General features: G+C 54.3%; 1 protein-coding gene across 2 annotated transcripts; it reads left to right on the plus strand.

The window, feature by feature from the left end:
- The first annotated feature begins 1,342 nt into the window (after positions 1-1,342).
- TP53INP2 (tumor protein p53 inducible nuclear protein 2) lies at positions 1,343-24,945 on the plus strand. 2 transcript variants are annotated; one of them, XM_054081379.1, is made up of 4 exons: positions 1,343-1,469; positions 10,757-11,099; positions 14,367-14,676; positions 16,740-24,945. In XM_054081379.1, exons 2-4 carry the CDS (start codon positions 10,973-10,975, stop codon positions 16,990-16,992), a joined length of 690 nt encoding a protein of 229 aa, XP_053937354.1. In that variant the 5' UTR covers positions 1,343-1,469; positions 10,757-10,972; the 3' UTR covers positions 16,993-24,945. The 2 variants fall into 2 exon arrangements, with proteins under 2 accessions (XP_053937354.1, XP_053937355.1); XM_054081380.1 differs by having other exon boundaries at positions 14,547-14,676.
- Positions 24,946-25,582: the final 637 nt, after the last annotated feature.

Consider the following 25,582-nt stretch of genomic DNA (forward strand, 5'->3'; position numbering starts at 1 on the left):
AGGGATGAGGCAGCCACCACTTCCCTGGGCAGCCTGGTCCAGGGCCTCCCCACCCTCACAGGAAAACATTTCTCCCCAAGAGCTCATCTCAATCTCCCCTCTTTTAGCTGAAAACCCTTCTGCTCGTCCTATCCCTGCACTCCCTGATCCAGAGCCCCTCCCCAGCTTTCCTGGAGCCCCTTTTACTACTGGAAGCTGCTCTAAGGTCTCCCCACAGCCTTCTCTTCTCCAGGCTGAACGACCCGAACCATCTCGGCCTCTCCTCGTATGGAAGGTGCTCCACCCCTCTGATCACCTCTGTGGCCTCCTCTGGAGTTGCTCCAACAGATCCAACAGATCCTTCCCATGCTGAAGTCTGGAAACAGTTTACACCCTTCTGCAACTTCCTTCAATTACAGAAGACTAAATGTTATTTAATTTGTGCCTGCTGGTTGAGTAAAACCCAATTAAATTCTGCCTCTTGTGAATTTGCGATGGAGAATTCTCCCCTGTGATGCCAGATGAGTCCTAACTGTACCATGCCTGACTCAGACACTTAAACTGCTCTATTAATGACTGTTTTAGTACATGTTCTCTCTTTATAGAGACCATTTCCTGCCGTGTGACAAGTCTGGCAAAATGTCAAACCAGGTTTTGGTCCCATGGTCAGCCCGTGCTGAGGGTGAAGGCAAACCTGGTTTTGCCCAGCGTCTTCTACTCCATCTGGCCCACATTGCCCAGAGCAGTGGTGGCTGCTCCATCCCTGGAGGTGTTCCAGGTCAGGTTGGATGGGGCTTGGAGCCCCTGATCCAGGGGGAGGTGTCCCTATCCATGGCAGGGGATGAGACTGGATGGACTTTAAGGTCTCTTCCAATCCAAACCTTCTAGGGTTCAATGATATCTTCAGGATGCATTGTTCATGGGATGTCCCCAGTGAGGTTCCGCAGGTTCCAGCTGTCCCTCGGAGCCCCTGCTTGCTTTCAAGTCAGGAAAAGGCTGGGGGCCAGAGCTGAGGGCTTTCAGCTGCAGCTGTAGCCCCCTCGTGTCCCGTCCAAGTTGTGGACGAAGCCCTGCAGCACAGCAGGGAGCTGTCCCCTCCCCACGGCCCCCATCCCGGCACTGCCTGGGTGGAACCCCACTCGGGACCCGGCTCGAGCCGAGCATCCCCCCCCGAGCCGAGCATCCTCCCCCGAGAGACCCCGGCTCGGGTCTCAGCCCCCCCCATCCCCCCATCAGACCCCGGATCGGGGCTCAACCCGCCCCATCCCCCCGAGAGACCCCGGCTCGGGGCTCGGGGCTCAGCCCACACCCTCCACGAGCGGGTCCCGTCCCGGGCTCAGCCCCCGCCCCCCATTGGCCGGCGCGGGGGGCGTGGCTGGTGACGTGTCGGGCGCTGCCGGCGGCCCCGATTAGTGCCGGGGTGCGGTGGGCACTCGGCACAACCTCGGCTTCCGCCGCTACCGCCGCTCGCTCCGCGCCCCCCCGGGCAGGTGAGTCCGCGACCGAGGGGAGGGAGCGGGGCCGGCGGGCTCCGGGGCGGAGGGGGCGAGGGGAGGGGGAAAAGTTGGGGAAGGTCGGGTCCCATCCCCGTCGCCGTCCCCGTGTCCTCCCCCTACCCCCCCACCGCCAGTTGTTTGTTTCTTCGTCCTCGCATTGAGCCGAGGGGGCTCCGCGCTGCTATTGGCTGCGCCGCGGTGACGTAGCGCGTCATTTGCATATGACATTGAGACGTCATCGGGCGCCACCCTGCCGCGTGTCCCGCCGTGACCCGTCTTCCATCCTCCCGTCCCCCAACCCCGAGCTCCTGTGTCCGTTCCCGTCCCTCCCCCGGGCTTCCGTGTCCCCCCCCATGTCTGTGTTCGTGTCTCCCTGTGTTCACCCCATCCTCATGTCTGTCTCCATGCCCTTCCATTTCCTCGTTCCAATGTCCCTCTGCCTGTGCTCATGTTCCCCCACTCCGTGTCCATGTCCCTTTCCCCATGTCTGTGTCCTCCCCTCTTATGGGTCCTCCCCCCTTGCCCCCCCGTCTCTGTGTTTGTGTCCCTCTATGTTCCCTCTCCCCATGCCTATGTTCCTCACCCCCATGTCCATGTCACCCCTCATGTCCGCGTTCCCTGTGTGTCTGTGTCTGCCACATCCAGGTCCTCCCGAGCTGTCTTCACCCCTCCCGTACCCTTATGTCCATATTAGTGTCCCCCTTTGTCCCTGCCCCCCTGCAATCCAGTCTCCCTCTGTCCTCACAGCTGATGGCTCCCCATGAGGCTCTGCTTTCCCAGGCAGACACGGATGTGTCTCCCAGTTTTTACGAGAGGCTGTTAGGGTGAAAAAGGAAAAGGACTGTAAATACCTAATCCGGATCTGTGTGTAACACGGAAATGGCTGCATCTGTGTTTTGTGTTTAACTGAGTGCTTTCCAGCACATACCTGATGTTTTTGAACACCAACTGTCTTTAGAGCTCGATTTACTTTGTAAATCTCAGTGGTTTAATGAGGTTTGGGCGTGTGCTTAGATGTTTTTATTGAGTTCTGCTCTAACGGGAAGGAGCCGTGGGGCTGTGCGTAGCAGGTGAAGGATGTGGTGCCAGGCTGAGCTGTGCGCTGTGTCATCCTGTGGTGCCACCATGTCCTGGGATGCTGAGCCCATGAGTATGTTGGGTACTGCACATAGCAGCTACCTTTGTTATTACTGCTCGAAGTCACCTGCTTTGGCACAGCTCAGAAATGTTAAGTCATAAAATGTCAACTTTCTTAGAGATTTCATGCCCTTTGCCTTGGGACCTCAGCAGCTTGGCTGGGCACTAAACTTGCTCCCATCTGAGGGGCTTTGTGGAGTGTGATTGTAGAAACATGTTAAAAATGGTGTTACTGCTTCTATGATTTATTTTTTTCCCATACGTATCACACAATCATGGAATGGTTTGGGGTGGAAATCTCACCAAGCAGTTCCACCTCCCTGCTGTGGGCAGGGACACCTCCCACTGCATCCGGTTGCTCAAAGCCCCATCCAACCTGTCCTCAAAAACGCCCAGGGATGGGGCAGCCACCACTTCCCTGTGTAACCTGGACCAGGCCCTCCCCACCCTCACAGGGAAACTTTTATTCCTGAGATCTCATCTCAATCTCCCCTCTTTTCAGCTATTTATTTACCTATTTTTAATAATTATAGACAATGCTAAATAAGCCTAACTATGATAAACAGGCATAAACACTTTTTATGCTGCTGTCGCCCGTCCTGGGGCAGGCTCATGGCTAGATGGTTGCCGCATGGTAGCACCGAGCTTGTTCTGAGTTTCCAGAAAGAATTGTGTAATGGGAAATACCACAGAATCATGGAATGGTTTGAGTTAGAAAGGAACTCAAAGCCCATCCAGTTCCAACCCCACTGCCATGGGCAGGGACACCTGCCACTGCATCTGGTTGCACCAAGCCCCATACAGCCTGGCCTTGAACACCTCCAGGGATGGGGCAGCCACAACTTCCCTGGGCAGCCCTCACAGGAAAACATTTCTTCCAAAGATCTCATCTCAATCTCCCCTCTTTCAGCTCAAAACCATTGCCAGTGTACTCTCCGTGCACCCCCTGATCAAGAGCCCCTCCCCAGCTTTCCTGGAGCCCCTTTCAGGACTGGAAGCTGCCCTAAGGTCTCCCTGCAGCCTTCTCTTCTCCAGGCTGAGCAAGCCCAACTCTCTCAGCCTGTCCTCTTTCAGGAGGTGCTCCAGCCCCCTGGACTCGCTCCAACAGTTCTGTGTCTTTCCTGTCCTGTATATATCTGTACTTCTCTCTCTCTTGTGTGCAGGGGAGCTATAGCCCTGCTAGGAGAATCTGAACAAAGGCACCATCACCCTGGGGTGGCTTAAAGTGACTCTCCTGGGAGCAGCACAGCCACTGCTGACTGCTGCACCACAGGGTGATGGTGCCAGGAGCTGTTGCTAATTTGGCCAAGGCTTTGCTGGGGTAGGGATCCATCCCAGAGAGAGGTGCTGGGCTCCGGCACATGACTGTGCTGTACCATCTTGCCCACCAGACTGAGTCTACAAAGTGCTCAAGCTAGTTATTTTCTCTCTAAAATGAATCTTTCATCTCCTTTTATGTTCTTTTCATCCCCAGAAAAGACAAAAGCTTTTTGCCATAGCTCACTGTTGCGGTTAGGAGCCCCTCAGATCAAATCGGTGCTTATCTGGCTGAACACAAAGGGAAAAACGGAATGGAAATATTTCCTGTCAAGAATAAACCGAGATCACCTGCTTGTAACAGGACTGGAAAAACCTGAGATGTGAACTCTTATCTGAGGGCTTCTCAGTGCTGATTGCACCGCAACCCTGTGCAAGCAAGTCCTGCCTGGCACACATGAGCCCCGGGCTGCTGGGGTGCTCAGGCTCCTGTGGTACCAAAGTCCAACTTGCCAGTTGGCATTCAACCTCCTGTGATTCACAGAGGGCAGAATGTTGGGGCTGCTCTCCAATCTGGTTGCACACTCCTAGGAATATTGCATCTAGTGTATTCCACTGAGGAAATTTCTAACATTGCATAGGACACCACGTGGCAAATAGGAGAATTTCCTGCTTGCTCCTGTCTTGTCGTCCGTGGACAGATTTTCCAGGGCTTGGTGTGATGACATCAAGTAGCAGCAGGTTGGGTTTGTCCTTGAGGCAAGAACCTTCCCACGGCAGTTACACAAGGGAGCCAGTGCGGATGGGGACATGGCTCCAGGGAAGCACCCCCCTTGCTGTCCCGGGATCTGGAGGAACACATCGAGACTCCAGTCCATGCTGAGCTCCTGGGCTGGCCTATGAAAGCCCTTTCAGCTGCTGGCTTGGTCTGTGGCCAATAGTAAGAGTGTCATGATAAAGAGGTTTTGGGGGGATCTTTTCCCCTGCCCCCGCTCTGCAGTTGAGCAGGCTCTGGCTGTGGATCCTACATCTGGTTTGCTGGGGTCTGTCTGTCTGTGCTGGCAGCAGCCTCAGCATGTCTCTCAGCTCCATGGGAACCCCATAAATGAGGCTGCTGGGGGACAAAGAGGCCAGCAGGAGCTGTAGGGCAACTGTAGAGTGACCAAACGCATTAATCCAGCCCTGCCAAACTGTCTAGGCAATCCCTGCCAGCTCTGGTCTCTTCCTTGATAGGGGGTGGAAAGAGGACAGTGCAGGAATGCTTCACTGGTCATTTTTAGAGTGAGTCCAGAGGAGGCCATGAAGATGCTCCAGGCCTGGAGCCCCTCCCATCCGAGGACAGACTGAGAGAGTTGGGGTTGTTCAGCCTGGAGAAAAGAGAAGGCTGTGGGGAGACGTTAGAGTGGCTTCCAGTGCTGAAAGGGGCTCTAGGAAAGCTGGGGAGGGGCTCTTGATGAGGGAGTGTAGGGATAGGATGAGGGGGAAGGGTTTTCATCTGAAAGAGGGGAGATTGAGATGAGATTTTAGGGAGAAATGTTTTGCTGTGAGGGTGAGGAGGCCCTGGCCCAGGCTGCCCAGAGCAGTGGTGGGTGCCCCATCCCTGGAGGGGTTCCAGGCCAGGATGGATGGGGCTTGGAGCCCCTGATACAGTGGGAGGTGTCCCTGCCCGTGGCACGGGGTGGGACTGGGTGGGCTTTGAGGTCCTTTCCAACCCAAACCCTTCCAAAGCATTCTAGGGTTCTGTGATTTTTGGGATGATGAGCAGGCCTCCCCCCTGAACTGTGCTGCTGATGGACCCCCTTCTCCTTCTCTTTGTGTTCTTGAACAGGTTTAGAATATTGGTACATACAGTGTGGTGAAAGCAGCCTGCAAAATGCTTGTCTAATTTAGGTAAAAGGAGCTGGAAATAACGTTTCCCAAGTGGGTTGGCGGAAGGCACCTGATTCCTACCTCTGACGCTGGCTATGATGACTGTGCGGGTATTCTTAGCTCTGCTGAGGAAGGACGGCTCCTGCTGCTTGTCAGCAGCATCCCTCCTGCTGCCAAATATTTATGGAAACTTTCAGGGAACCTGTTGCTGTTTCCAAGCGGAGTTGCTGTTGTTCTTACAGCCTGGGACTTTGGAAGCTGCCAGCCCTGTGAAGCTGTGGCTCCTGCCCTGGCGAGCTCCTGGCACATCCTGGGGCTTTGCTGCTGATCCTTTTGCCTATTCTTAGCTCATGGGGTTATTTGCAGTGGTGGTGACTCAGAAAACTAATTATTGTGTCAAGATTTCTGAAGGGGGGGAAATAACTCTGTGCATCATGGTTTCCTTACTACTACTTTAAAATTTAATAATTCATGCCCTCCAGCTGATTTTAAAAGGCTGTTGGACGTTTTGGAATTTCACTCATTAAGAAACTCATCTGTCCCCACGTGAGTGTCACCTGTGGACTGTCCCCTGTGGTGGCAGCAGCCTGAGATGAGGTGGTCATGCCGATTAAGAGGGTTTGTGGAAGCCTGGGAAGGGTCCCATGGTGGCAATCTTGGCTCTGGTCACCACAGTGTGGGTGGGTGTGTGATTTGCAGCTCAGTCCCAAGGGCATGGTGCATCGACAGTCCCCTTGTGCCCTTGTGCTGGCCATACCTCTTTCATGGACCATATCTGGGCTGCATCCAAAGCAATGTGAGCAGCCGGGCAAGGGAGGGGATTCTGCCCCTCGGCTCTCATGAGACCTCACCTGGAGCCCTGTGTCCAGTTCTGGAGTCCTCGGCACAGGACTGCTGTCTTGGCTTTCTGGGCTGCAAGTGCACATCACTGGCTCACATCCAATTTGTCACCCACCGATGTCCCCAGATCCTTCTTGGCAGGGCTGCTTCCAGCCCCCAGCCTGTGCTGGTCCCAGGGGCTGGTACCATGCAGGTGCCCTGTGTTGCCCTGATTGAACATCACTAGGTCCCCACAGGGCCACCCCTCCAGCCTGCCTAGGTCCCTCTGGATAGGATCCCTTCCCTCTGGCCATCAGCTGCACCACTCAGGCTGGTGTCCTTCACAGACTTGCTGAGGGTGCACCTCAGGGATAAAGCACCTCATCCTGCCTCTCTAACCCAGAGTTACTTAGGATTTTAGACCAGACAGGATAAAGTGAGGGTGAGGATTAAAGCTCATTTTGTCCCTCACTGGCCAGGATCTAGCTGCTGCCTCCATCCCACAGGTTTGATCCTAAAGGCTTTGCCAGCTCCCCTGAGCTCCCTTAGCACTGGCAGGGCTGTTCCGACTCAGGACAAGGGAAGAGATTCTGATCCTCTGCTCTGCTCTCATGAGACTCCACCTGGAGTTCTGCATTCAGTTCTGGAGTCCTCAGCACAGGAAGGACATGGAGCTGTTGGAGCAAGTCCAGGGGAGGCCACAGAGATAATCCGAGTGCTGGAGCACCTCCTGTACAAGGACAGGCTGGAACAGTTGGGGTCGTTCAGCCTGGAGAAGAGAAGGCTGCGGGGAGACCTTAGAGCAGCTTCCAGTCCTGAAAGGGGCTCCAGAAAACCTGGGGAGGGGCTCTGGATCAGGGAGGGCAGTGAGAGGACGAGTGGAATAGTTTTCATCTGAAAGAGAGGAGATTGAGATGAGATCTCAGGAAGAAATGTTTTGCTGTCAGGGTGGGGAGGCCCTGGCCCAGGTTGCCCAGAACAGTGGTGGCTGCCCCATCCCTGGAGGTGTTCCAGGCCAGGTTGGATGGGGCTTGGAGCAATTGGATCCCATTGGAGGTGTCCCTGCCCATGGCAGGGGGTTGGAGATGGATGGGCTTTGAGGTCCCTTCCAACCCAAAACCATTCCATGATTCTAGGATTCTGTGAAAAATTCAGTGCTTGGATCCTTTTCCAGGTGCCCTTCCCCTTGTAGTGGGAGGCTACCAGCCTCCCCCTGTGCCAACTCTTGTCCCCAGCTCTTTCCTGTGGCCTGGCATGCCTGTCTAGGGGAAAAACAGATTGGAATTTGCACATAGGCCACAGACTGAGGCAGGCTGAGAGCATTTCCAGTATCCTCCCCAGCCAGGCAGGCACAGTGTGCAGGTCAGGGGACCCTGCTGTCCTCTTCAGCCTGGAGCAGCTGCTGCATGGCGATGGTTAGCCTTGGCTCAGAACTGCTGCTGGCCTGGGAATGCCACAGGCAGAGCTGCCCCAGTTGAAAGATCATCAGAACCCACTCCTGGTCTTGCATGGGGCCAACGCCACGGTGACCTTGGGATCCAGAGCCCCACATGCCACCCATGGGCTGCTGGGTGCTTCCTGGCCTCTCCTTCCTACCTGGTCACCTGGGGAGGAGACAGCAGTGGGGAGCCCCTTGGCATTGCCAGCCTGGATGGGTACCTGGGAGCAGCGGGGTTTCTGCTGCAATTAGGTATTGAATACATTTATTAAATAAATAATATCAATAAAATATTAAAAGACACCTAAAAAATAGGTAAGTGCTCCAGGCAGGTGCCAGATTCCAGACTGCATGCAGGGAGAACTTGCATGTAATGAGGCCAGGGCTGCCTGAGGTGCCCTTTGCCAGCCTGGCCCCGGAGAGGGGGGATGGATGCACCTGTGGGAGGGAAAGCCCTGCTATGGTTAGCACAGAGCACACGAGAGAGCCCAATGGACCAGTTCACTCATTGCCCAGCTGGTGATCAGCCCCTCTTCAGGTTGTTTCCTAACTTATGTTATGCATTAATGCTCCAGGAAAGGAGGGTGTCTGGATAATTCAATGGTGAGCATACTGGAGGATAGGAAAGGCTGTGGCTTTGCAGTTGTGGAGGTAATTGGCGGCCAGGAGATGCCTTAGCAGAGCCTGCAGCTCTTGCTGCAGTCAGAGGAAAAGAGCAGCTGTGGCTGCCCCATCCCTGGAGGTGTTCCAGGCCAGGCTGGATGGGACTTTGAGCAACTGTATCCAGTGGAAGGTGTTCCCGCCCACCGCAGATGGATGGAACTGCGTGGGCTTTAAGGTTGCTTCTGACCCAAACCATTCTAGGATTTGATGATTAAATGATTCTGTCACATCTCAGTGCACCAAACTCCTCTGCTGGGTGCTTCCACGAGAAGTCAGGTGTGCCTTCTTAGAATACAGTCGGGAGTCATCATTGACTTCCAATTCATTATCGTGAGAGGCTCGTAGGGTTTCAGCTGAGTCCATTTTGGTCACACTGTCCCAGCTGCATGTTTAGCAGCCACCTTTACTCCTGGATGGATCTGGGTGCATGGTGGAGTGGAAGGGATGAACCACAGCATTCATCTTGGAGCAGGGACGTGGACCCTGAGGTCTGGAGCCACAGGGTCTGCCCTGCACCTCTGGGGCAATCAGAGTCACCTGGGGTTTGAGACTTGCCCAGGAGAGACGTGCACTAGAACACTGCTTCCCTGACCATGCCCAGGAGGGAGAGCTGGGTGTTTAGTGCTGCTTCATGCTCCGGCACTCCCTTCTGCATCCATGGGGGAAGAGATCAGATGTGTCCCCACATGTGTCCCCGCATGTGCCTGGGGAATCAAGGCTCCCCCTGATTTTTCATTTTCTGCCTTGTGGAGCAGGTGTTGTACCTCCTGAGGCACCTAAAAGCAGGCAAAAGACAGTGATCCCACAACAGACAAATACAAGCATGCCTGAGCCCCAGAACCTCAGCAAGCACCCAAGCCAGTCACCCTTCCCACCAGTGCTGAGGCTGGAGAGGCCACTTTCTTAGGGGGAACTGAACTCAAACTGGAGCTGCTGGAGAGCTGGCACCTTTAAGTTCCAAGGCTCTGGTGCTTCATGTCTCCATGCACCTTTTCCCTTCCATGTTGTCCAGATGGGACTTCACCGGGGCCCAGGACCACTTGTAGGCTCTACGCTGCCTTGGTCAACAGAGCCATGGACTGGAGTTATGCCCTCCAAATTCACCCACAGCAATGTGCCAAGCAGGGCTATACATGGCTGTCCCCTCTTCCCATATCCACCTCTCGATCATGTTTTAATGCCCTTTAATGTGTCTCTGGACCAAAAAGCATTTTCTCCACATGAATATCACTGTGCACCTTGTCTGTCTGTGCCTTTCTGAGGGCTTTGCAGTCATTAACACAATTAGTGAGTCCTAACATCCCCTCGAGCTGGGGGAAGGTAAAACATCAATGAGCGTAGATGGAGCAGTGGCTCTGCCAGGGCTGGGGTAATACTGTCCTCACCCTGCCCTGCTGGGCCTGGGACAGAGACACGACCTGTAGCCAAGAGCTTTGTCTCCTGGCTCCTTGTAAGGTCCTTGTAAAGGAGCAGTGATGTCACGCGTGATGGTGTCATCTTTGGGGGCTGGAAAGTGGCAGTGGAACACAGCTGCATTGGAAGAGCATCTCTGCTGATACACACACATAGAGTGACAGTAACGACTTTTGAAATTAAACCAACCTCAAGCAGGTATTAGCACAGGCAGGGCTTGAGCACAAAGCCAGCAAAGGATGAGGAGGAGGGAGGGCAGCTGTACTGACGGGGCTGTCAGTGTGTCGGTGTGGGGTTTAAGGACAACTTGTGCCATCCGTCCTGAGAGAGGACAGCAGCATCGCTCCTTTGCCCTGCCCTTGCAGCCACACTCACTGCCTGCTCAGTGTCGTGTCCCAGCCGTGTCTGGTGCTGCCTCTGCCAGTTCTGGTGGATGGGTCCGCGGGCCACACTACCTGTGAGGAAGGGGAAATGATGCAGGGCTCAGTGCAGGAGGGGAACACTGCTTTCAGCCACGGTGCATGATACTCTTGGAGATGGCAGCAGCTGGAGCAGCCCGCGGTACAGACCAGTGTCAGAGCTGCGTTTTCTCTGACCTTTCCAGCCTGTCTGAGCTCCAGGATGCAGGAGGGCCACAGTGCCAGTCAGTCCAAATGCGTTATTCCTTTTTCTTTCCCTTTTACAGGTCTTTCAACTGAAGCCAAGTGAAGAACCTCAGCACTGCACTACACACCGTTTAACTCTGCTACGATTTCACTAGCTGCAAAGCAGCTCCACTGCCACCAAGAGCCCGAGTGTTGATTTTGGCCTTGCCTGCCCATCGCTTCCATCTCCGTGCCTGGGAGCCGTTGCTCAGCAATAGCTTGAACTCACTGTGCATCCTGCTGGACCACTCCTAACCATGTTTCAGCGTTTCACCAGCCTCTTCTTCAGTGACAGCAACACACCAGAAGGCCTGGAGGAGCCCAAACCCTTTGTAGAGGAGGAGGAGGAGGAGGAGGATGGCTGGCTCATCATTGATCTTGCAGGTGAGGAAAGCGGAGGGGACTGTTTTCCCACAGCCTCTGTTGCACCTTGTCTCTCTGGAGCTGGGCAAACCTCTTGAGATGACAGCAGATGAGCTTCTACCACATGTGATCAGCTCTCCCCTTCATCCCTCCTCCCCTGATTTCCCCGTCCATGGTGCCCAGCCCAGTGGTCACCACCGTAGCCCATAGCCTGGTCCTCCCTTTTCCCTTTCCTCTCTCAATAGTGGTTCCCAGTTTCCACCAGCATGGGAGCAGCAGCATCCCTGGCTGGGGCTGCTGCTGCCCTGGAGCCTTCAAGTGCCTCTGTGCCAGGAGGAGACCCTGGTACAGAACCTGGGGATGTCACCCAGGGTTTGGGTGCGATCCTGCCTGATGTGGCCTTGGTGGGGGACAGCAGCCCATGCGGGCTGTCTGCCTGTGAGCTGTGGTAACACCGTGGCCTTGGCTAAGCTGCACCAAGCGCAGCACTTTGCTCGGAGGAGCTGGGATTGGGGTTTTCCCCACACAAGGGCAGGCAGTGGCAGTGCTGCCTGTCCCAGCTGGGGACATGCCACTGACCATCATGTGGTCATGTTTGTGTCATTTGAGTCCATCAGAGTAGCAAATCTCAACTCCAAAGGCCTTATTTTCCCAAATTGCTCCCAGTGCCCATGCCAAGAGCACTGAGACAAGGGATGGTCCATACCTAGAGAGCCCTCAAGTGTTCCCCATTTCCAGGGATGATGATAACCATCTGGACCCTGTTTGACACCAGCCAGGCAGGTCAAATTCCTAGTGTGCAAGAGCCTCTCCAGCTCCATTAAGCATTGCTATTGTAGAGTCGATGACTCAGCCAGTTGCAATGATGATTTCATGACCTTTTACTTGCAAATAGAGCAGTGAACTTAGACAAACAAGAGCTCCTCGATGGTCAGAATGCTATCACAGCTCTTGGGTAGTTGTGGTACCCCAGCCCAGGGGATCACAAATCCTGCAGGTTCAGAAGAAGAATTTCTTCCTCCCTCTTGTAGCATCTATTCTCTGAGCAGATGCTCCCTGCCTGTTCCCTGTGTACTGAGCAGAGCTCTTTTTCGTGATGTGAGTTGTTTATTAGGTTTTTGCCCCATGCTGTGAGCTGGCGAGGGGACTGGAGTGTAGACAAGCCTGGGATGGGGGACAGAGACAGCCTTATGCCTGTTGGGAGCACTGTGGAAGCTGGCGGATGTGGAACGGTGGTGTTGGCACAGGTAGCGCGGACGATTCTCTGTCCCCCAGCCTCTCTGATGACTGTCCCGGGGGGGTCACAGTGGTGACAGGAGAGGGAGCTGGTTGCAAGGAGATCTCTGGAGCAACAGGCGTGCAGCTGCCCTGTGTTGAGGCCAGCAGGCAGCAGCCGCAGCATGCCCAAAACATGCCAGGAGGAGCCAGGAGTTTCCCCAGACAAACACTGGGCTGTTCCCTGAGCCCCTGGGTCCGAGACTGCAGGCAGCTCAGTGGGGACCCAGGGATGACTTTGGTACTAAATGCTCCCATTTTTTTTCTCAATCAAGTGGCCAGGCTCCTGGTGCAAAGCCAGCATTCAGCAGTGTCTGCCTGGGACTGGCCACCCCACTGCTAATATCCACCGGCACCGCTGCTGCCTTTTCCCATGGCATTCCCTGGCCGATGCAGGGCAGACTCATTTCAGCCTGAGTTCTGAGGCTGGAGTTATGCAAAGCACTTCAGAAACTACACCTGCTGGCTCCAGCCCCAATCCTTACCTTTGAGCCACGGCAGCCAGCAAACATCTCCCAGCAGCATAGCAGCCTAACAAACCTCAGAACCTAACAAACCTCTCAGCCAGGTCTTTGACCCACATGTTGCAAAATACTTCTGAATTAACCAGATCTCTCAGGATCAGATGCCCCGTTGCCCAGGCGGCACTGCTCAGCATCCTGGGGCAAGCAAAGAGCATTTCCTCTGAGCTGCATGAGCTGCAAGTCACCCATAGATGTGGGAACCCTGGAATATTCCTGGTGACATTAAAACCCACCTTGGCAAAGGATGGGGACAGGTAGCCATGGACAGCTGGGGCAGGATCCAGCCACGCTGGATCCCCTGCTCCCTGTCGTGGGAGTGCTGCTGGCCTGGGAATGCTCTGGCTGGGCTTGATGGCTTTCTCCCGGCTGACAAATAATCTCCAGCCTGGTATGTCAACGACTATTAATAGCCCAGTGTCCACTGACCCGAAGAGAGATGCTCTCGTGTTCACAAGGCTAATTGTGGCCTGCCCTGAGCCTGGGCTGAGGCCGTGTTGGCCCGCCAAACCAGGGATGTGCTGGGTGGGGAATGCTTGCCCCATACATTGTGTGCTGTGTTTCTCCAGTGCAAGGACACCTTACCCTCTGATTTCTTCTGCACCCTCACCCAGCCACAGGGTCACACATGTCCATGTAGGCACTGCACTGCACCCCTGCCTAAGCCCCCTTGAATTGCTCTGACAAGCCAGGGAATGGCTCTGGGTGTCCTGATGAGCCCAACATTAGGTGCAGGATCCCTTCCCATAACCCAGCCTGTCATTCTGAGCACAGGTAGAAAGAGCAGCAGCCCGAGTGCCTTTGCGTGGTGCAGGTGAGGCAGGGGAGAGGAGGAGGGGTGTGGGGAGCAGCTCCTGGCTCAGCCACCCAAGACTCGGCCTCCAATGGGCTGAAGCACAGTGAAAACCTTTCCTGAAGAATTTATTCCCTTGGTTTCTTCCAGAAAAAGGTGTGCTCTGTTTTTTTTCCTGTGTATATGCTTGGTTCCAATGTTTGTGAAGTGCCAGGCAGTGTTTGCAAGGGCAGGCGGGCCGGTGTTCCTCTGGCGTGGCATGGCACGGCTTGGCTCGGCTCGGCTCGGCTCGGGTGCCATAAGGCCAGGCAAAAGCAGTGTTTCTTTGCCAACTGAATTTCTTCCTTCATTTTAAGAAGGGGGAAAAAAGAATTGCTGCGTCAAACCCAGCTGGTACCCCCACTTTTTGGTCAAACCAGACCCATTTCCATTGCTTGCTGGCTTTGAGCCCCGCTACACTGGTGGCCACCGCGGTGCAGAGGATGCAGGTTGGGGCGCAGTGCGGGGCGCTGCTGGCATCCCCCTCCCTGTCAGGTCCCAGTGGTGCCGTGCCCATCTCCAGTGGCGGTAGTGATGGTGGTGGGGTGTCTCTCGCACTAATGATGCCCCTTTCTCTCCTCCCTCCCTCCCCACTGTACATGGTATGTGTGTGTGTCCCCGCTGCGCCCCGCATGGCTCTGCACCCCCTGCCACCCCCAGGCAGCCGTGCCCGCCCTGGCGCAGCTCGGCGAGTGGGTGCTGGTGGGACTGGGCGCTCCACGCGATCCTGGCCAGGACCCCCAGCTCCACTGCCGCTGCCAGCCACTTCTCCGGCTCCAGCCGGTCCCTGCTTGATGGATGAGAGTTGGTTTGTCACCCCTCCCCCCTGTTTTACTGCAGAGGGTCCCGGCCCTGATGGCATGGGGAGCAGCCCCATGGAGGACCTGCTTATCGAGCACCCCAGCATGTCTGTCTACATCACCAGCACCCTCGATGTGGATGGGGAGGGCCTCGAGGACGATACTGCCGGGTGAGTGTGGTTTGGGGGTACTCGCTGGGGGCTGCCGGCTCTGACACATGCTGGAACACTGGGGTGGACAGTCAGTCCTGGCATCCCAAATCACTGCTGGAGCATTTCACCCATGTGTGGCACATGGGGACATGGTTTAGTGGTCATGGTAGGGTTGGGCTGATGGTTGGACTGGATTAGCTTAGAGGTCTTTTCCAACCATAATGATTCCATGATTCTGTGTGTCCCACCTCAGAGAGCACCTTGCACACTTGGCAGGGTGCCGTGGCCTGTGCTGTGCATAGATGGCAGTCTCTGTGTCCCGAAATACAGTGCTAAGGGGATCACAACACCATGTTGAGACGGCCACGGGTGCAGGACCATGACCTGGCCTCTAGGCTGCAGCTGGAGAGGGCCACATCCTCCTCCCATGCTAGGAGCAGAGTCTCCCAGCGCAGCCGCCCATGCCAATGACGCCTATTACCCCATCGCCTCTCCAGAGTGGTTTGCCAGGCTGGGCTCGAACACAGGTGTTTGCACAGGTCTGGCACAAGCAAAGCAAACCCAACAGGACAAGGTGGCCTTGGGTCCTCACAAGATCCCCAGCTCTCCCAGGCAGAAGGGCGCTCAAACTGCCAATCCCCCTCCTGCCTCTTGGGTGTCCCACAGCCACAGGGACACTGCCAGCCCTGGATGCAGATGTTTCTCTGTGCCCCAAAGCCCGGCTTAGCAGGGGGGAGCATTAAACAGAAATGCTTCACATCAGCCCACTGCCCCTTCTCCCCCACAGGAGCTGTGTGCTGGAACCCCTTACCCTCTTTCCCTGGAGCCACAGCCTCACTGGAGACCCCAGGGAGATTTACCCTCTCCCCGTGGCTGCCCTCTGCAGGGCTAGGACAACTCTCCATGGGCACAACTCTACGTGGGGACAACAGTGCAGGGACAACTCTAACTGTAACCATAACCCCAGCCCTAACTCTAATGGTTCCCGGTGGACAGTTGTCCCAGCAGCATTTTTCCTGCAGGCAGTTGTCCCAGAGAGAGCTGTCCTGCAGAGAGTTGTCCCTTCCTGGCCTCCACTGCCCCACGGCACCTGGAGAGCCCTGACCATACACACACTCAGTTCTGCTGCTGCCAGCCAAGCCCTGGCTCCCACCGTGCTGCAGGACCCCTGCTGCCCACCAGTCCCAGCCCTCCAGCCCCTCCCCTGCGACCCCCTCCCCAGGGCAAGGCAGGAGGAAGCGGAGGAAGCGCCTCCCCTGTGCCGCAGTGCAGTTATTCACCCACAGCGCAAGGGAGCGAGGCGAGCCTGCACCCAGGCCGGGGGACACTGTTCCTCCAGAGCTTCATAGACTCACAGAATGTCCTGAGTTGGAAGAGACCAGCAGGGATTGTGGAGTCCGACTCCTGTCCCTGCACAGCACAACCCAAACATTCACACTGCGTTGGCCAAATGCTTCTGGAATATTGTCAGGCTTGGTGCCACGACTGCTTCCCTGGGAGCTGTTCCAGTGCTTCACCACCTCCTGGCGAAATAACCTTTTCCTCATGTCCAACCTAACCCTCCCTGGTGCATCTTCCTGCCATCCCCTCGGGTCCAGAGAGAAGAGCTCAGCGCTTGCTCCTCCTCTTGCGAGGAAGCTGGAGATAGCGATGAGGTCTGCCCTCCGTCTCCTCTTCTCCAGGCTTCTCCCTTTGCAAAGTTCCCCTGAGGGCCTCAGCTTGATGTCATGAGCTTCAGAGGAACCTCAGCCCTGGAGGGTGCAGAAAGGAGGCCAGAGAGATCTAGAAACCAGCCAGGAGATCAAATGGGTTGCAAGTGAGATGGAAGTGGGGCAGAGTTTGGCTTCCCTCCACTGGGCTCAAGGGACTTTGCCACTGTGGGGACATCCCCATTCCTGTAGTGTCTGAACTTAACCCAGTTGTCCTAGAGCTGCCTGTGCCAGAGCTTCCCTGCCCTTGACAGGTTGGATCCATCCTGGGAATGTGGTATGGTGGGGATGGGATGGAGGCCCTGATTCTCTTCTTGCTAGGGTGGGTGAGGGCTGGGTTTCAGCAGCCACTGACAGCTCCTTTCTCCGCAGGGAGGTGCCAGAGCCACGGCTGGAGCGGCACGTGCCACACCACAGCCGGTCCCTGTCAGCGAAGGCTGCCATCCTGGAGAAGGTGGGGCAGGCACGGCGCACGCAGCGGGCCAAGCAGCTGGCCGAGAGGCACCAGCTCAGCCAGAAGGCACTGCAGCGGCAGAATCGGGCCCGACAGCGCCCGCTGCGCCGGCCCAGCCAGCATGCTGGGACCTTTGTCCACCAGCCCTGCCAGCGCCACTGCAACTACTGACCTCGCCAGGATGCCCGTGCTGCTAGGCCCCCCGCCACCTTCCCTGGCGGAGGGGTCAACCCCTCCCCAACACCCACTGTCCCGATGAACACCGGTGGCACCGGGCTGTGGGCTCACTCCACAGATGCGGCTCCACACGCCTGGCCCTGCTCCTCGTCTTCCTCCCCACCCTCACTGCTTCCCTTGATGCCGGTTGGGCCAGCAGCCCCTGCTGGCATGGGAGCTGTGCCACCCCTTCTGCCCTCGCAGCCACACCAGCCTGCACGCAGGAAATCGTTATTCCCGGTGAAATCACCCGTTTCTGGAATCCATGGCAAATCCTGTTTGTCCTGACGAGCCTGTGACATCAGTGCCTTTCTTCATGATGCCATCACTCTGCGATAGCTGGACTGGGATGTCACAAGCAGAGACACCGAGCACGAGTGAAAAGAGCAACAAAGCAACAAGAATTGGGAGTTTTAGGAAAATCTCATCAGTTGCACTAAATAATGCTTCCTTCTCCCAAAACCAGCAACTCCCCCTTCCCTCCATGATTTTTTAACTCCATTTTTACCATGCTAATACATAAATCCCACTGCCAGTCCCACCAGGGCTGGTGGTGGGGAAGAGCTGGTGGGAACCTTCAGGGCAGGGGCAGCCAGGCGGCTCCTGTGGCCTCATGGTGTATTTTTTAAAGGCAACCTTAAAAGCAATCTCAGGAAACAAAGCACCGTCCCAGTGTATCGCTGCCACCCTCAGCCACTACGACAGAGATGCTTCCAGCCCTGGCCTAGCCACAGCATCTCTGTGAGCAGGCATCCCGCCGAGCCGCTGCTGCCTCACCTGAGCGAGCCCCTTCCTCCTGGAGCCACCTTCTGCCCAAGCTGCACCGATATCCATACATGTGTGTAGGTATGTCTACATGTCCCTGTACACTCAGAAGAGGCACCATTTAAGCCCAGGAGAGTTGGCTGCCCAGCGCTGACCCGTGGGAGGGGAGTGGAGGCAGGGATCTGCGCAGCATCCACGAGGTGGCGAAAGCATGTTGAAGCTAGTGGTGGAAGGATGCTGAAGAGGCTGAAGTCGAGGCAGAGATAGACCTGGAAGCAGCCGCAAAGGAACAGGATGGGACAGGTGAGAGGGTTGCTGCAGTGGAGCTGCAGTGGGAATGCCTTCTCCTCCCACTAAAAATTCAATCCTTTGTCATGAAGGGCCAAATTCCATCATGGAAATCCCTCCCCTCCCTATCATGGACTTGTTTTTGGAGGACACGATCCAGAGTTCTCACTAGCTCCAGCACCAGCTGAGATGGCTCCAAAGCCAGCAGAACTTTGCCGATCTTCCCCCAGCTTCCTCCCATAAGGGTCTGGTTTTGCACCCTGTGCCAGGTCTGACCATGGTGTCCTGCTTATGGCCAGCTCACAGCCCAGATTCCCATCCTCTGAGACAAGAAATAGCCCCACCTTCCCCCCGGCAAATGCTGATTTCATAGGTTTCTTCCATTCTCCGCGTTAACATCCCCTAGTATCAGCTTGGGACCTGGGTTGAAGGATTCGTAAGCCTAGACAGCTGGTATTTGTTGATCTTTTTTAAATGCGATTAAAACCAAACTAAGCCCTCTTAGGAGCACCAGCCCTGAGGCTGTGCCCGGGAGCCTGGACTGTGGAGGAGCCACCTCAGCATTTCTCTCTTGCTGCAATGCCATGGCATTCCCAAAAGCACAGAAAGAACTGAAAACCAACTTCAAGTATCTCTTTTCAACCTTCTTCCAGGCCAGTTTCTTGTTTCAAGTCCTCCCGAGACGCAGTGCTCTCATCACATGGATGCTGAGATGCCTCCTGCCCCTTCGGCTGCAGTGGCCAGTGCAGATGGGCAAGTGCAGTGCTGGCGGCTGGGCTAGGGGAGATACTGGGCCGTATTCTGCACGTGCCAGACTGATTTGGTCCACTGCTCTTTTCAGCCTTTCTGGAAAGTATGCTGGCAGCAGGATTGGTTTCTCCAGGCAGTGGTTTACCAGCAGAGAAAGCATCGTAGGGAAGCCGTGTTACCGTTGAGCCGCTTCTCCTTGTGCCGCATTACAGTCGCCATCCCTCACCGCCAAACATGAGGACCACACTGGAGATTGCCCTACTTCGTCTCTGATATCTGCTTGGCAAAGACACTGACTTGAGGGGAACGTTTACATCGTTTGGCTTCCTGGGCTTCACATAAATGCCTTCATCCCAAAAGGATTTGTGGTGTGAACCGGGAGCACGGCATTTGTAGGGATACTGGTGCAGGTGCTTGTGAAGGCAAGTAGGGGCTGAGCCTGAGCTTCCAACTGTCCAATGGATTCGAGGAGGTGCTGCCTTCCCCGTGCTGCTCTTTCCCATGTCACTGGATGATTCGATCCATGGCCAACAGGCAACAGCGTTAGAGGAAGCATTTTCTCTCTACACCAAATATACATCAAGCCAGGCCGTGTCCTGCCTCCCAGCTTGTTCTCCATTGCAGATTCTGCTTCTGTACATTCAAGCTGCTGCCAGTCCTTCCGAAGCCCTGCTGAAGCCAGAGCCTGGCTGTGACGCTGGCTGCCGCTCCGCAGCTCCAGGGCAAGATGAGCTGGGGGACAGCAACGCTGTCTGGGAACAGTGGCTCCAGGGTGCATCCTGCCATGTCTCACCTGCCAGCCCTTCTGTGTCCACCAGGCTGGCAGCAAATGGTACCGCAGTAGGAAGAACCCCTCATCAAAATCCTCCCCTGCATCCTACTCATCCATCGTGAGCCAGATGACTTTGGCCATGCTGCCAAGTCCTGGCCAGTTCCCAGCACCCATTTCAACTGGCTGATGCTGTTATTCCGTCCTGCTTTTTGGAAGCAAATGCAAACTGATTTCTTTTCCTTTTTTCTTTCTGTGTCAGTCTCAGACATCTTTCATCACGCTGTGCCCAGCCAGTACAGGACATGAAGCAGAACTATTATTACACTTTATATCCAGAGTATGTTTATAAAGGATTAATAAATTATTAATGATGTTTTCATGAAGAGGTTGGTCCAGAGCCCTAGCATCCTGCAGGTCAACACAGCACGCTTACCACAGCCTATACCGGCTCCTGCGATGCCCACCCACCCCTCTTCCGCGGTTGTTTGCACACTCACTCCTGTAATTAACATTAATAATCACCTATTAACGCCCTGCAAAATGACTGTCATCCGCCAGCATCAGTGTAAGAAATGCTGTAGCAGAGAGTGTGCAGGCCAGGCTTTGCAGAAGTCCTGCAAGACTCCTCTCCTGCCAAACGCTGAACACAAGACCTGATACCAAATCTCCTGCCAGAGCAAGAAAATCCCTTCCCACTGCGGTCATGAGTCTCCTCGAGTCTTAAAAGAAGTGAAAGGTGCTTAAAAAACTGAGAACTCTTCCTGTTTGCAGATGTGTGCATGTGTAGGTGTTCAGTAAGTTCTTGCGGGGTGTGGGTTTTAGTTTTATAGGGGTTTTTTGGTTTTTTTTGACCAAGTATTTTGAATTTGTGGTGATCTCTGCAATGCTCCTGATGGAAGGTGAAACAAGCACAGTGCTGGCTGGCTGGGAGGTCCCACTCAAATGGCTGCAATGAGTCTTGCTTGCTTTGCTTTATTTGCATAGGGGGAAACTACAGCACAGACTCAGGGACAAACAAATATGTTGGGGGCTTTAAAAATGTGGGGTTTTTTTCTGGGCTTCTCCGCTGGTATGTGGGGTTTGTTTCTGTTCATGAGGCCTTTGATTGTGCAGTCTCAAAGGATACTGCAGGGATGTGGCAGAAGCCTTTGGCAGCGCTGATTGCTGTACCTCGCAAGAGCTGCAGGGTTCGATGTGCCAACAGCTCCAAAAAGCAGCTCTGGCCACTTATGGTAAATCCGTCCCTAAGCAGCAGCCGCCTCTCTTCATTCACCCATGTCCTAAAAATTCACCTTACAGCTGTGAGAGTGTGGCTGGTCCCTCCTTGGGCCTGGTTGTGAACCACCAGGTATGGATTTTAAGCAATGAGCCCCCGAGGACTTGGGAAGGGAAGTGGAGCTGCGCTGGCTCCCACCACAGCCCTGGGATCTGAAGGCAGCTGGGATGGGGGAAGCTATTGGAGCAATCACATGGATAAACGCTGATGCAGGTGGCAGGCAGATTTGTGGGAGAAATTCTGTGTTTCTTGCAATGAAAGCATGAAAAGGAAATATTCCCTGGTGGAGAGACCTGGGCAACTCATGTTCAGTAAATGCCAGCTTTGCCTGGGTAGCGTGGCAGAGCTGCAGTCGTGACTACTGGGGCTTGGATGGGCGAGCTGGCTCTGGATCTGCAGCAGCTTCCCAGCTGCGTGCTGGGATCGCAGGGAGGAGCAGGCATGGATGGATAGGCTGGGGCACAGGGACACTGGGGACAGCACTGGCAGCACCACTTGGAGTTCATGGATGCAGCAGGAAAGACCCTTTCCACCACTTAGAAGTCCACGTGGTGCAGGGGATCATCTCTGAGCAAGGCATGAGAGGTTTGCATCTCAGCAGCTGCCTCTCAGTACTGGGCAGGGCAGCTGGGCTCTGTCCCAGTGACGAATCCGTGGTGAGGCTCCCCTCGCCAGCAGAACAAGATCGGCACAGGAAGCCCCCTGCAGAAGTGCCACCACTTGATATGACAACCAGATTACAGCAGAACACATTCAAACCCTTGTACAGCCCTGCGACCACCTCCCACAGCAGCTCTGCACAGGGTGATGGCAGGCTAGCGGCTACGGCATAGCCACGGCACAACCATGGCACACACAGGACACTGCTGGCAGCCATGGCACATGTGGGACACCTCGCCAGAGGCCACCACGCACACGGGGCACCTCGCCAGCAGCCATGTCAGACGCAACAAGTCCTTTAATCAAATTTTGGTTCCCGCCTGCGCTGCGAGATGAGGGAGCTGCCAGGGCAGGGACAGCCGCTGCTCTGAAACTCACATTCACCAATGCACTTTCTGTAAAATTGTTGTCAAAGTCTGATCTGGAAGGAAAATTATTTTTTCCATGGGAGTCAGCGTTTCTTTTTCTTTATGGATACCCTAAACACATGGCTCATCCCAAGGATCACCACTGGGGGAATCTTCACCCTTCCTTTAGGCATGCTGCTAACCAATGGATAACGTTCCATTTACATCCTACTGACACCTCTCCTTCTTCTATCTAGCCCCAATGGAGAGGAGAAAACCTCTCCCAATGTCTTATTGTCCCAGTCAGAACAGAAAAACAGATGAATAAGTGCTTCAGTGAGATTGTCAACTGGAATCCCACAGCTTTGCCCTCACTCCTGTGGAGGAGAAATGCCACTTCTGGCATAAAGTGGAATTAAATTTCAGGTGAATTTACTCAAAACCAAGCAAGTCTCCAAAGACTGAACCATATAATAATGAGAAAACGGCCAGTAAAAAGGGATGGGAGACCACAAGTCAAGAAAGTTCTCAGCCTCTGCCTGTTGCTGCCTGATGGAGGACAGCACCAAGCCCTGCTCCCCTGGGATGAGGTGACGGCAGTCCTGGAGGCTTCCGAGTGTCCAGGTGGAAAACCAGAGGCCACCCTTGTCTGGCTGGTGCCATGGTGACTCTGGCCACCGGGGCTTGTCAGCGGCCCTTGGTTCCACAAGTGCTTCCATTTCACTGCTTCTCCTTTGCTGTCTGCACCCAGAAATAGCTGCTGGTCGGAGGGATACCCCCCAGCATCCCCTTCAGTCCCCAGAGCTCCCCCATGTCATTGTCCCTCCTTGGACTGTCTCTGTTGACCTCCTCAGCACAGCTGCTAGCAGGGACCAGAGCCACCACGCTCACAACCTCTCCATCGCAGCGCACTCCCACCTGCAGACCAGTTAATGGCGCTTAGATGGGGTGATTGGCTCAGGGTTTGTCTTCTTCAAGATGGAGCTTTCCATCTCTGCCCATCAGATCTGCTCAAGACAATGTCACAGTCATCAATGATTTCCTGGTGTCCTCAAGGGCTCCTCCTTCACCCATTAACATGACCAGAGTGGCTGTCATGGGTTGCATGAAGCTGTATGAACTGGTGTGAGCTGCTCTGCGGGGTTGGCAAATCCAAGAGGTGTCCTGAAATCCATTGGACATGTTACCACCTCCTCTGCTCCACTCTAGTGGTGGGAGCACTTGTCAGCCACAGGCTCTGGACAACCTGACCCAGCTTGGTCAGGAGATCTCCCCTTGGGCCCTGTTTCATGCTGTTCATCAACCATCAATCAGCCTTTCTTTTTGCTTCTTAGAAGATCTGTGTCATTAATGAAACCCACAACTCTTTCCTTAGAGAAGGATGACGAAGCTGAGCACCTCCATTTAACAACAGAGAAGGCTTTTACACGCAGTCTTCTTTAAAATCCGTTTTTACAGAGATGACGTGAGGTGAGCCTCCATTAAACTCACATTGAGCCCCTCCAGCGCTGGTTTTGGGGTTGCTTTTCCAGCCCCTGGCCCAGACCAAGTACAAAGCTCTGTTAGAGAGATGTAACAGAAGCAGGAGCAGGAAAACCCTGCTGCAAAGCTTTGGCTCTGTCACAGCTACTAACAAAAATCCCTCTGCCTTCTGCTCTTATCACGTTTTATCCTCTGGGCAGAAGGGGAAGATTATATTCCTTGCAAATGGAAGGGGAAATCAGCACAGTAAATTGTCAGCATGGCTTAAAAATGGGTCATGCAGGCAATCCCAAAGCTTCTCTACTCTTTCCCAGTCCCCTTGCATCTCCACATGGAGGAAGCCAGGAGCAGCCATGACCAAGTCTTACTGAGATCTTCTCTGCTTTGTCATTCTATGATTCTATGACACGATTGTGCTTTGGGACATCTAAAGGTAAGGGAACAGCACGAGGCAGAACACTACCACACTGATATTTTCTCTTGCATCGCAACTGTATCCATACAGAGCCCCCGAGCACAGCAATGTTTTATTGGTATATATCATCCTAAGGTGTTCCGCTGGTAGAACTCATCCATGTGCATCACCTGCCTCCACATCAGACTGACTGTCCATGTGCCTTTCATTGTTTGCCATGGTTTGTCATCTTTTTTTTAACACAACTGCAGAACTTGAATCAATCCGTAAACTCTTGTTACGAGTCCTATGCAAGGGATGACTGGGAGTCAGTTTTCAATCTCTCTGTGCTTCTATGTCATTTTAAAAGTAAAGACTGGGATTTTCAGAGAAGCTGAGCAGAACAGATGTATGTTTTTTAGCTAAATCTCTTTGAAAAGCTCAGCCTAAACCCCAGTTGCTTGCTAGGTTTTGCGTGGAGAGCAAGAGCTGATGGCTGAACAAGCACCAGTGCATGGCCAGGACAGACGGCATGTTCAGTAGCCGGTGTTTCCCTCTAAGAGAAAGAAGTGATAGTTGGTCAGAAAAGGTTGCCTTATGCCTTCCCTAACCCTAAATTGTGTTGGAGACCATTGCTGTCCAAGTCACCAGCCCTGTGTCTGCCACCACTAGGTTGACCTGTTGGGTGTTGCCGAGGTCCCCGCCATCCAGAGGCACCCACACAGCGTTCTCCATTGGCCGCGCTCAGCCTGATGCCTTACAACAGTGGGGCAGCTTCTACACCAGGATGGGGAAAAGAGGGAAAAGAGCCCTGTTTTTCTACATCACCTATGCTGTATGACTGAAACCTCATCTGAAACTCAATGCTAATGAAACACGTCCTTTTTGTGAGTTATGCGTTCAGTCGGTGTAAGCGTGGTCAGTAGGGACAGGGCGTCTGCCACGAGTCAAACATTTGCCATGAGTCAACAGACTGAAGGACATGACTGCCTGGGATATGTTAACGTACTCTGCGTGTGTGTGTGTGTGTGTGTGTGTGTGTGTGTAACCTGGTTTGGTTGTTAAGTTGTAATGCTGTCATTTGACTGAAAAAAAATCTAATATAAAGGAAAACCACAAGAAATAATAAAAAAAATATATTTAAGATCAATTTGATGTGTAGTCCTCTCAAACCTGCAAATAAATCTGTTTGTAAAAAGCCTTGGGGTTTGAAATAAGCTTTTAAAAGTCAATGCCATGACTATCAGAGATATATCAATAGGAAAAAGTCCTCTGTGAAGACAAGGACACACGGGGTAGGGGATGGTATGGGCTGAGTCCCTAGGGGGGATTTTTTTTCCCCCCTCCCTGTTCTCATAGAATCTTAAGATCCTTAGTTTGGGTTTATTGTAGCAGAGCCCACTCCTCCCAGTACCCACCTCCGCAAGGGCCTGGCTCCCTCTTCTCCAGTCCTGGAATGGGTGATGAAACCCCTCTCCCTCAATCTCTCCTCTTGTGCATGTGTTCCCAGCCCCTGGCCATTGTGGTGGCCTGCTGTTATGTCCCCTCTGTGTTACCAACATTCTCCATGTGTGGAGGGGTGACAGTGGCAGAAACCAGATGAAAATACTCCAGATGTGGTCTAAGGAGAGGATCGATCCCTGTGGGCACAACTGGGTCCAGCACCCTCCTCACTGCACTGAGCTGGGCTCCACTCGATAGCTTGGACCGCAGAGCTGCTCCCCAGGCAGTCACTGCAAAACTCATCAGTGGGCACCAGTAGAAGGGTCCTTGGCTCCCTCCAGGGCTCCCTCCCAGGTGCAGGATCTTGC

Source organism: Cuculus canorus, chromosome 16 (genome assembly GCF_017976375.1).
Source record: "Cuculus canorus isolate bCucCan1 chromosome 16, bCucCan1.pri, whole genome shotgun sequence".
NCBI lineage: Eukaryota > Metazoa > Chordata > Aves > Cuculiformes > Cuculidae > Cuculus > Cuculus canorus.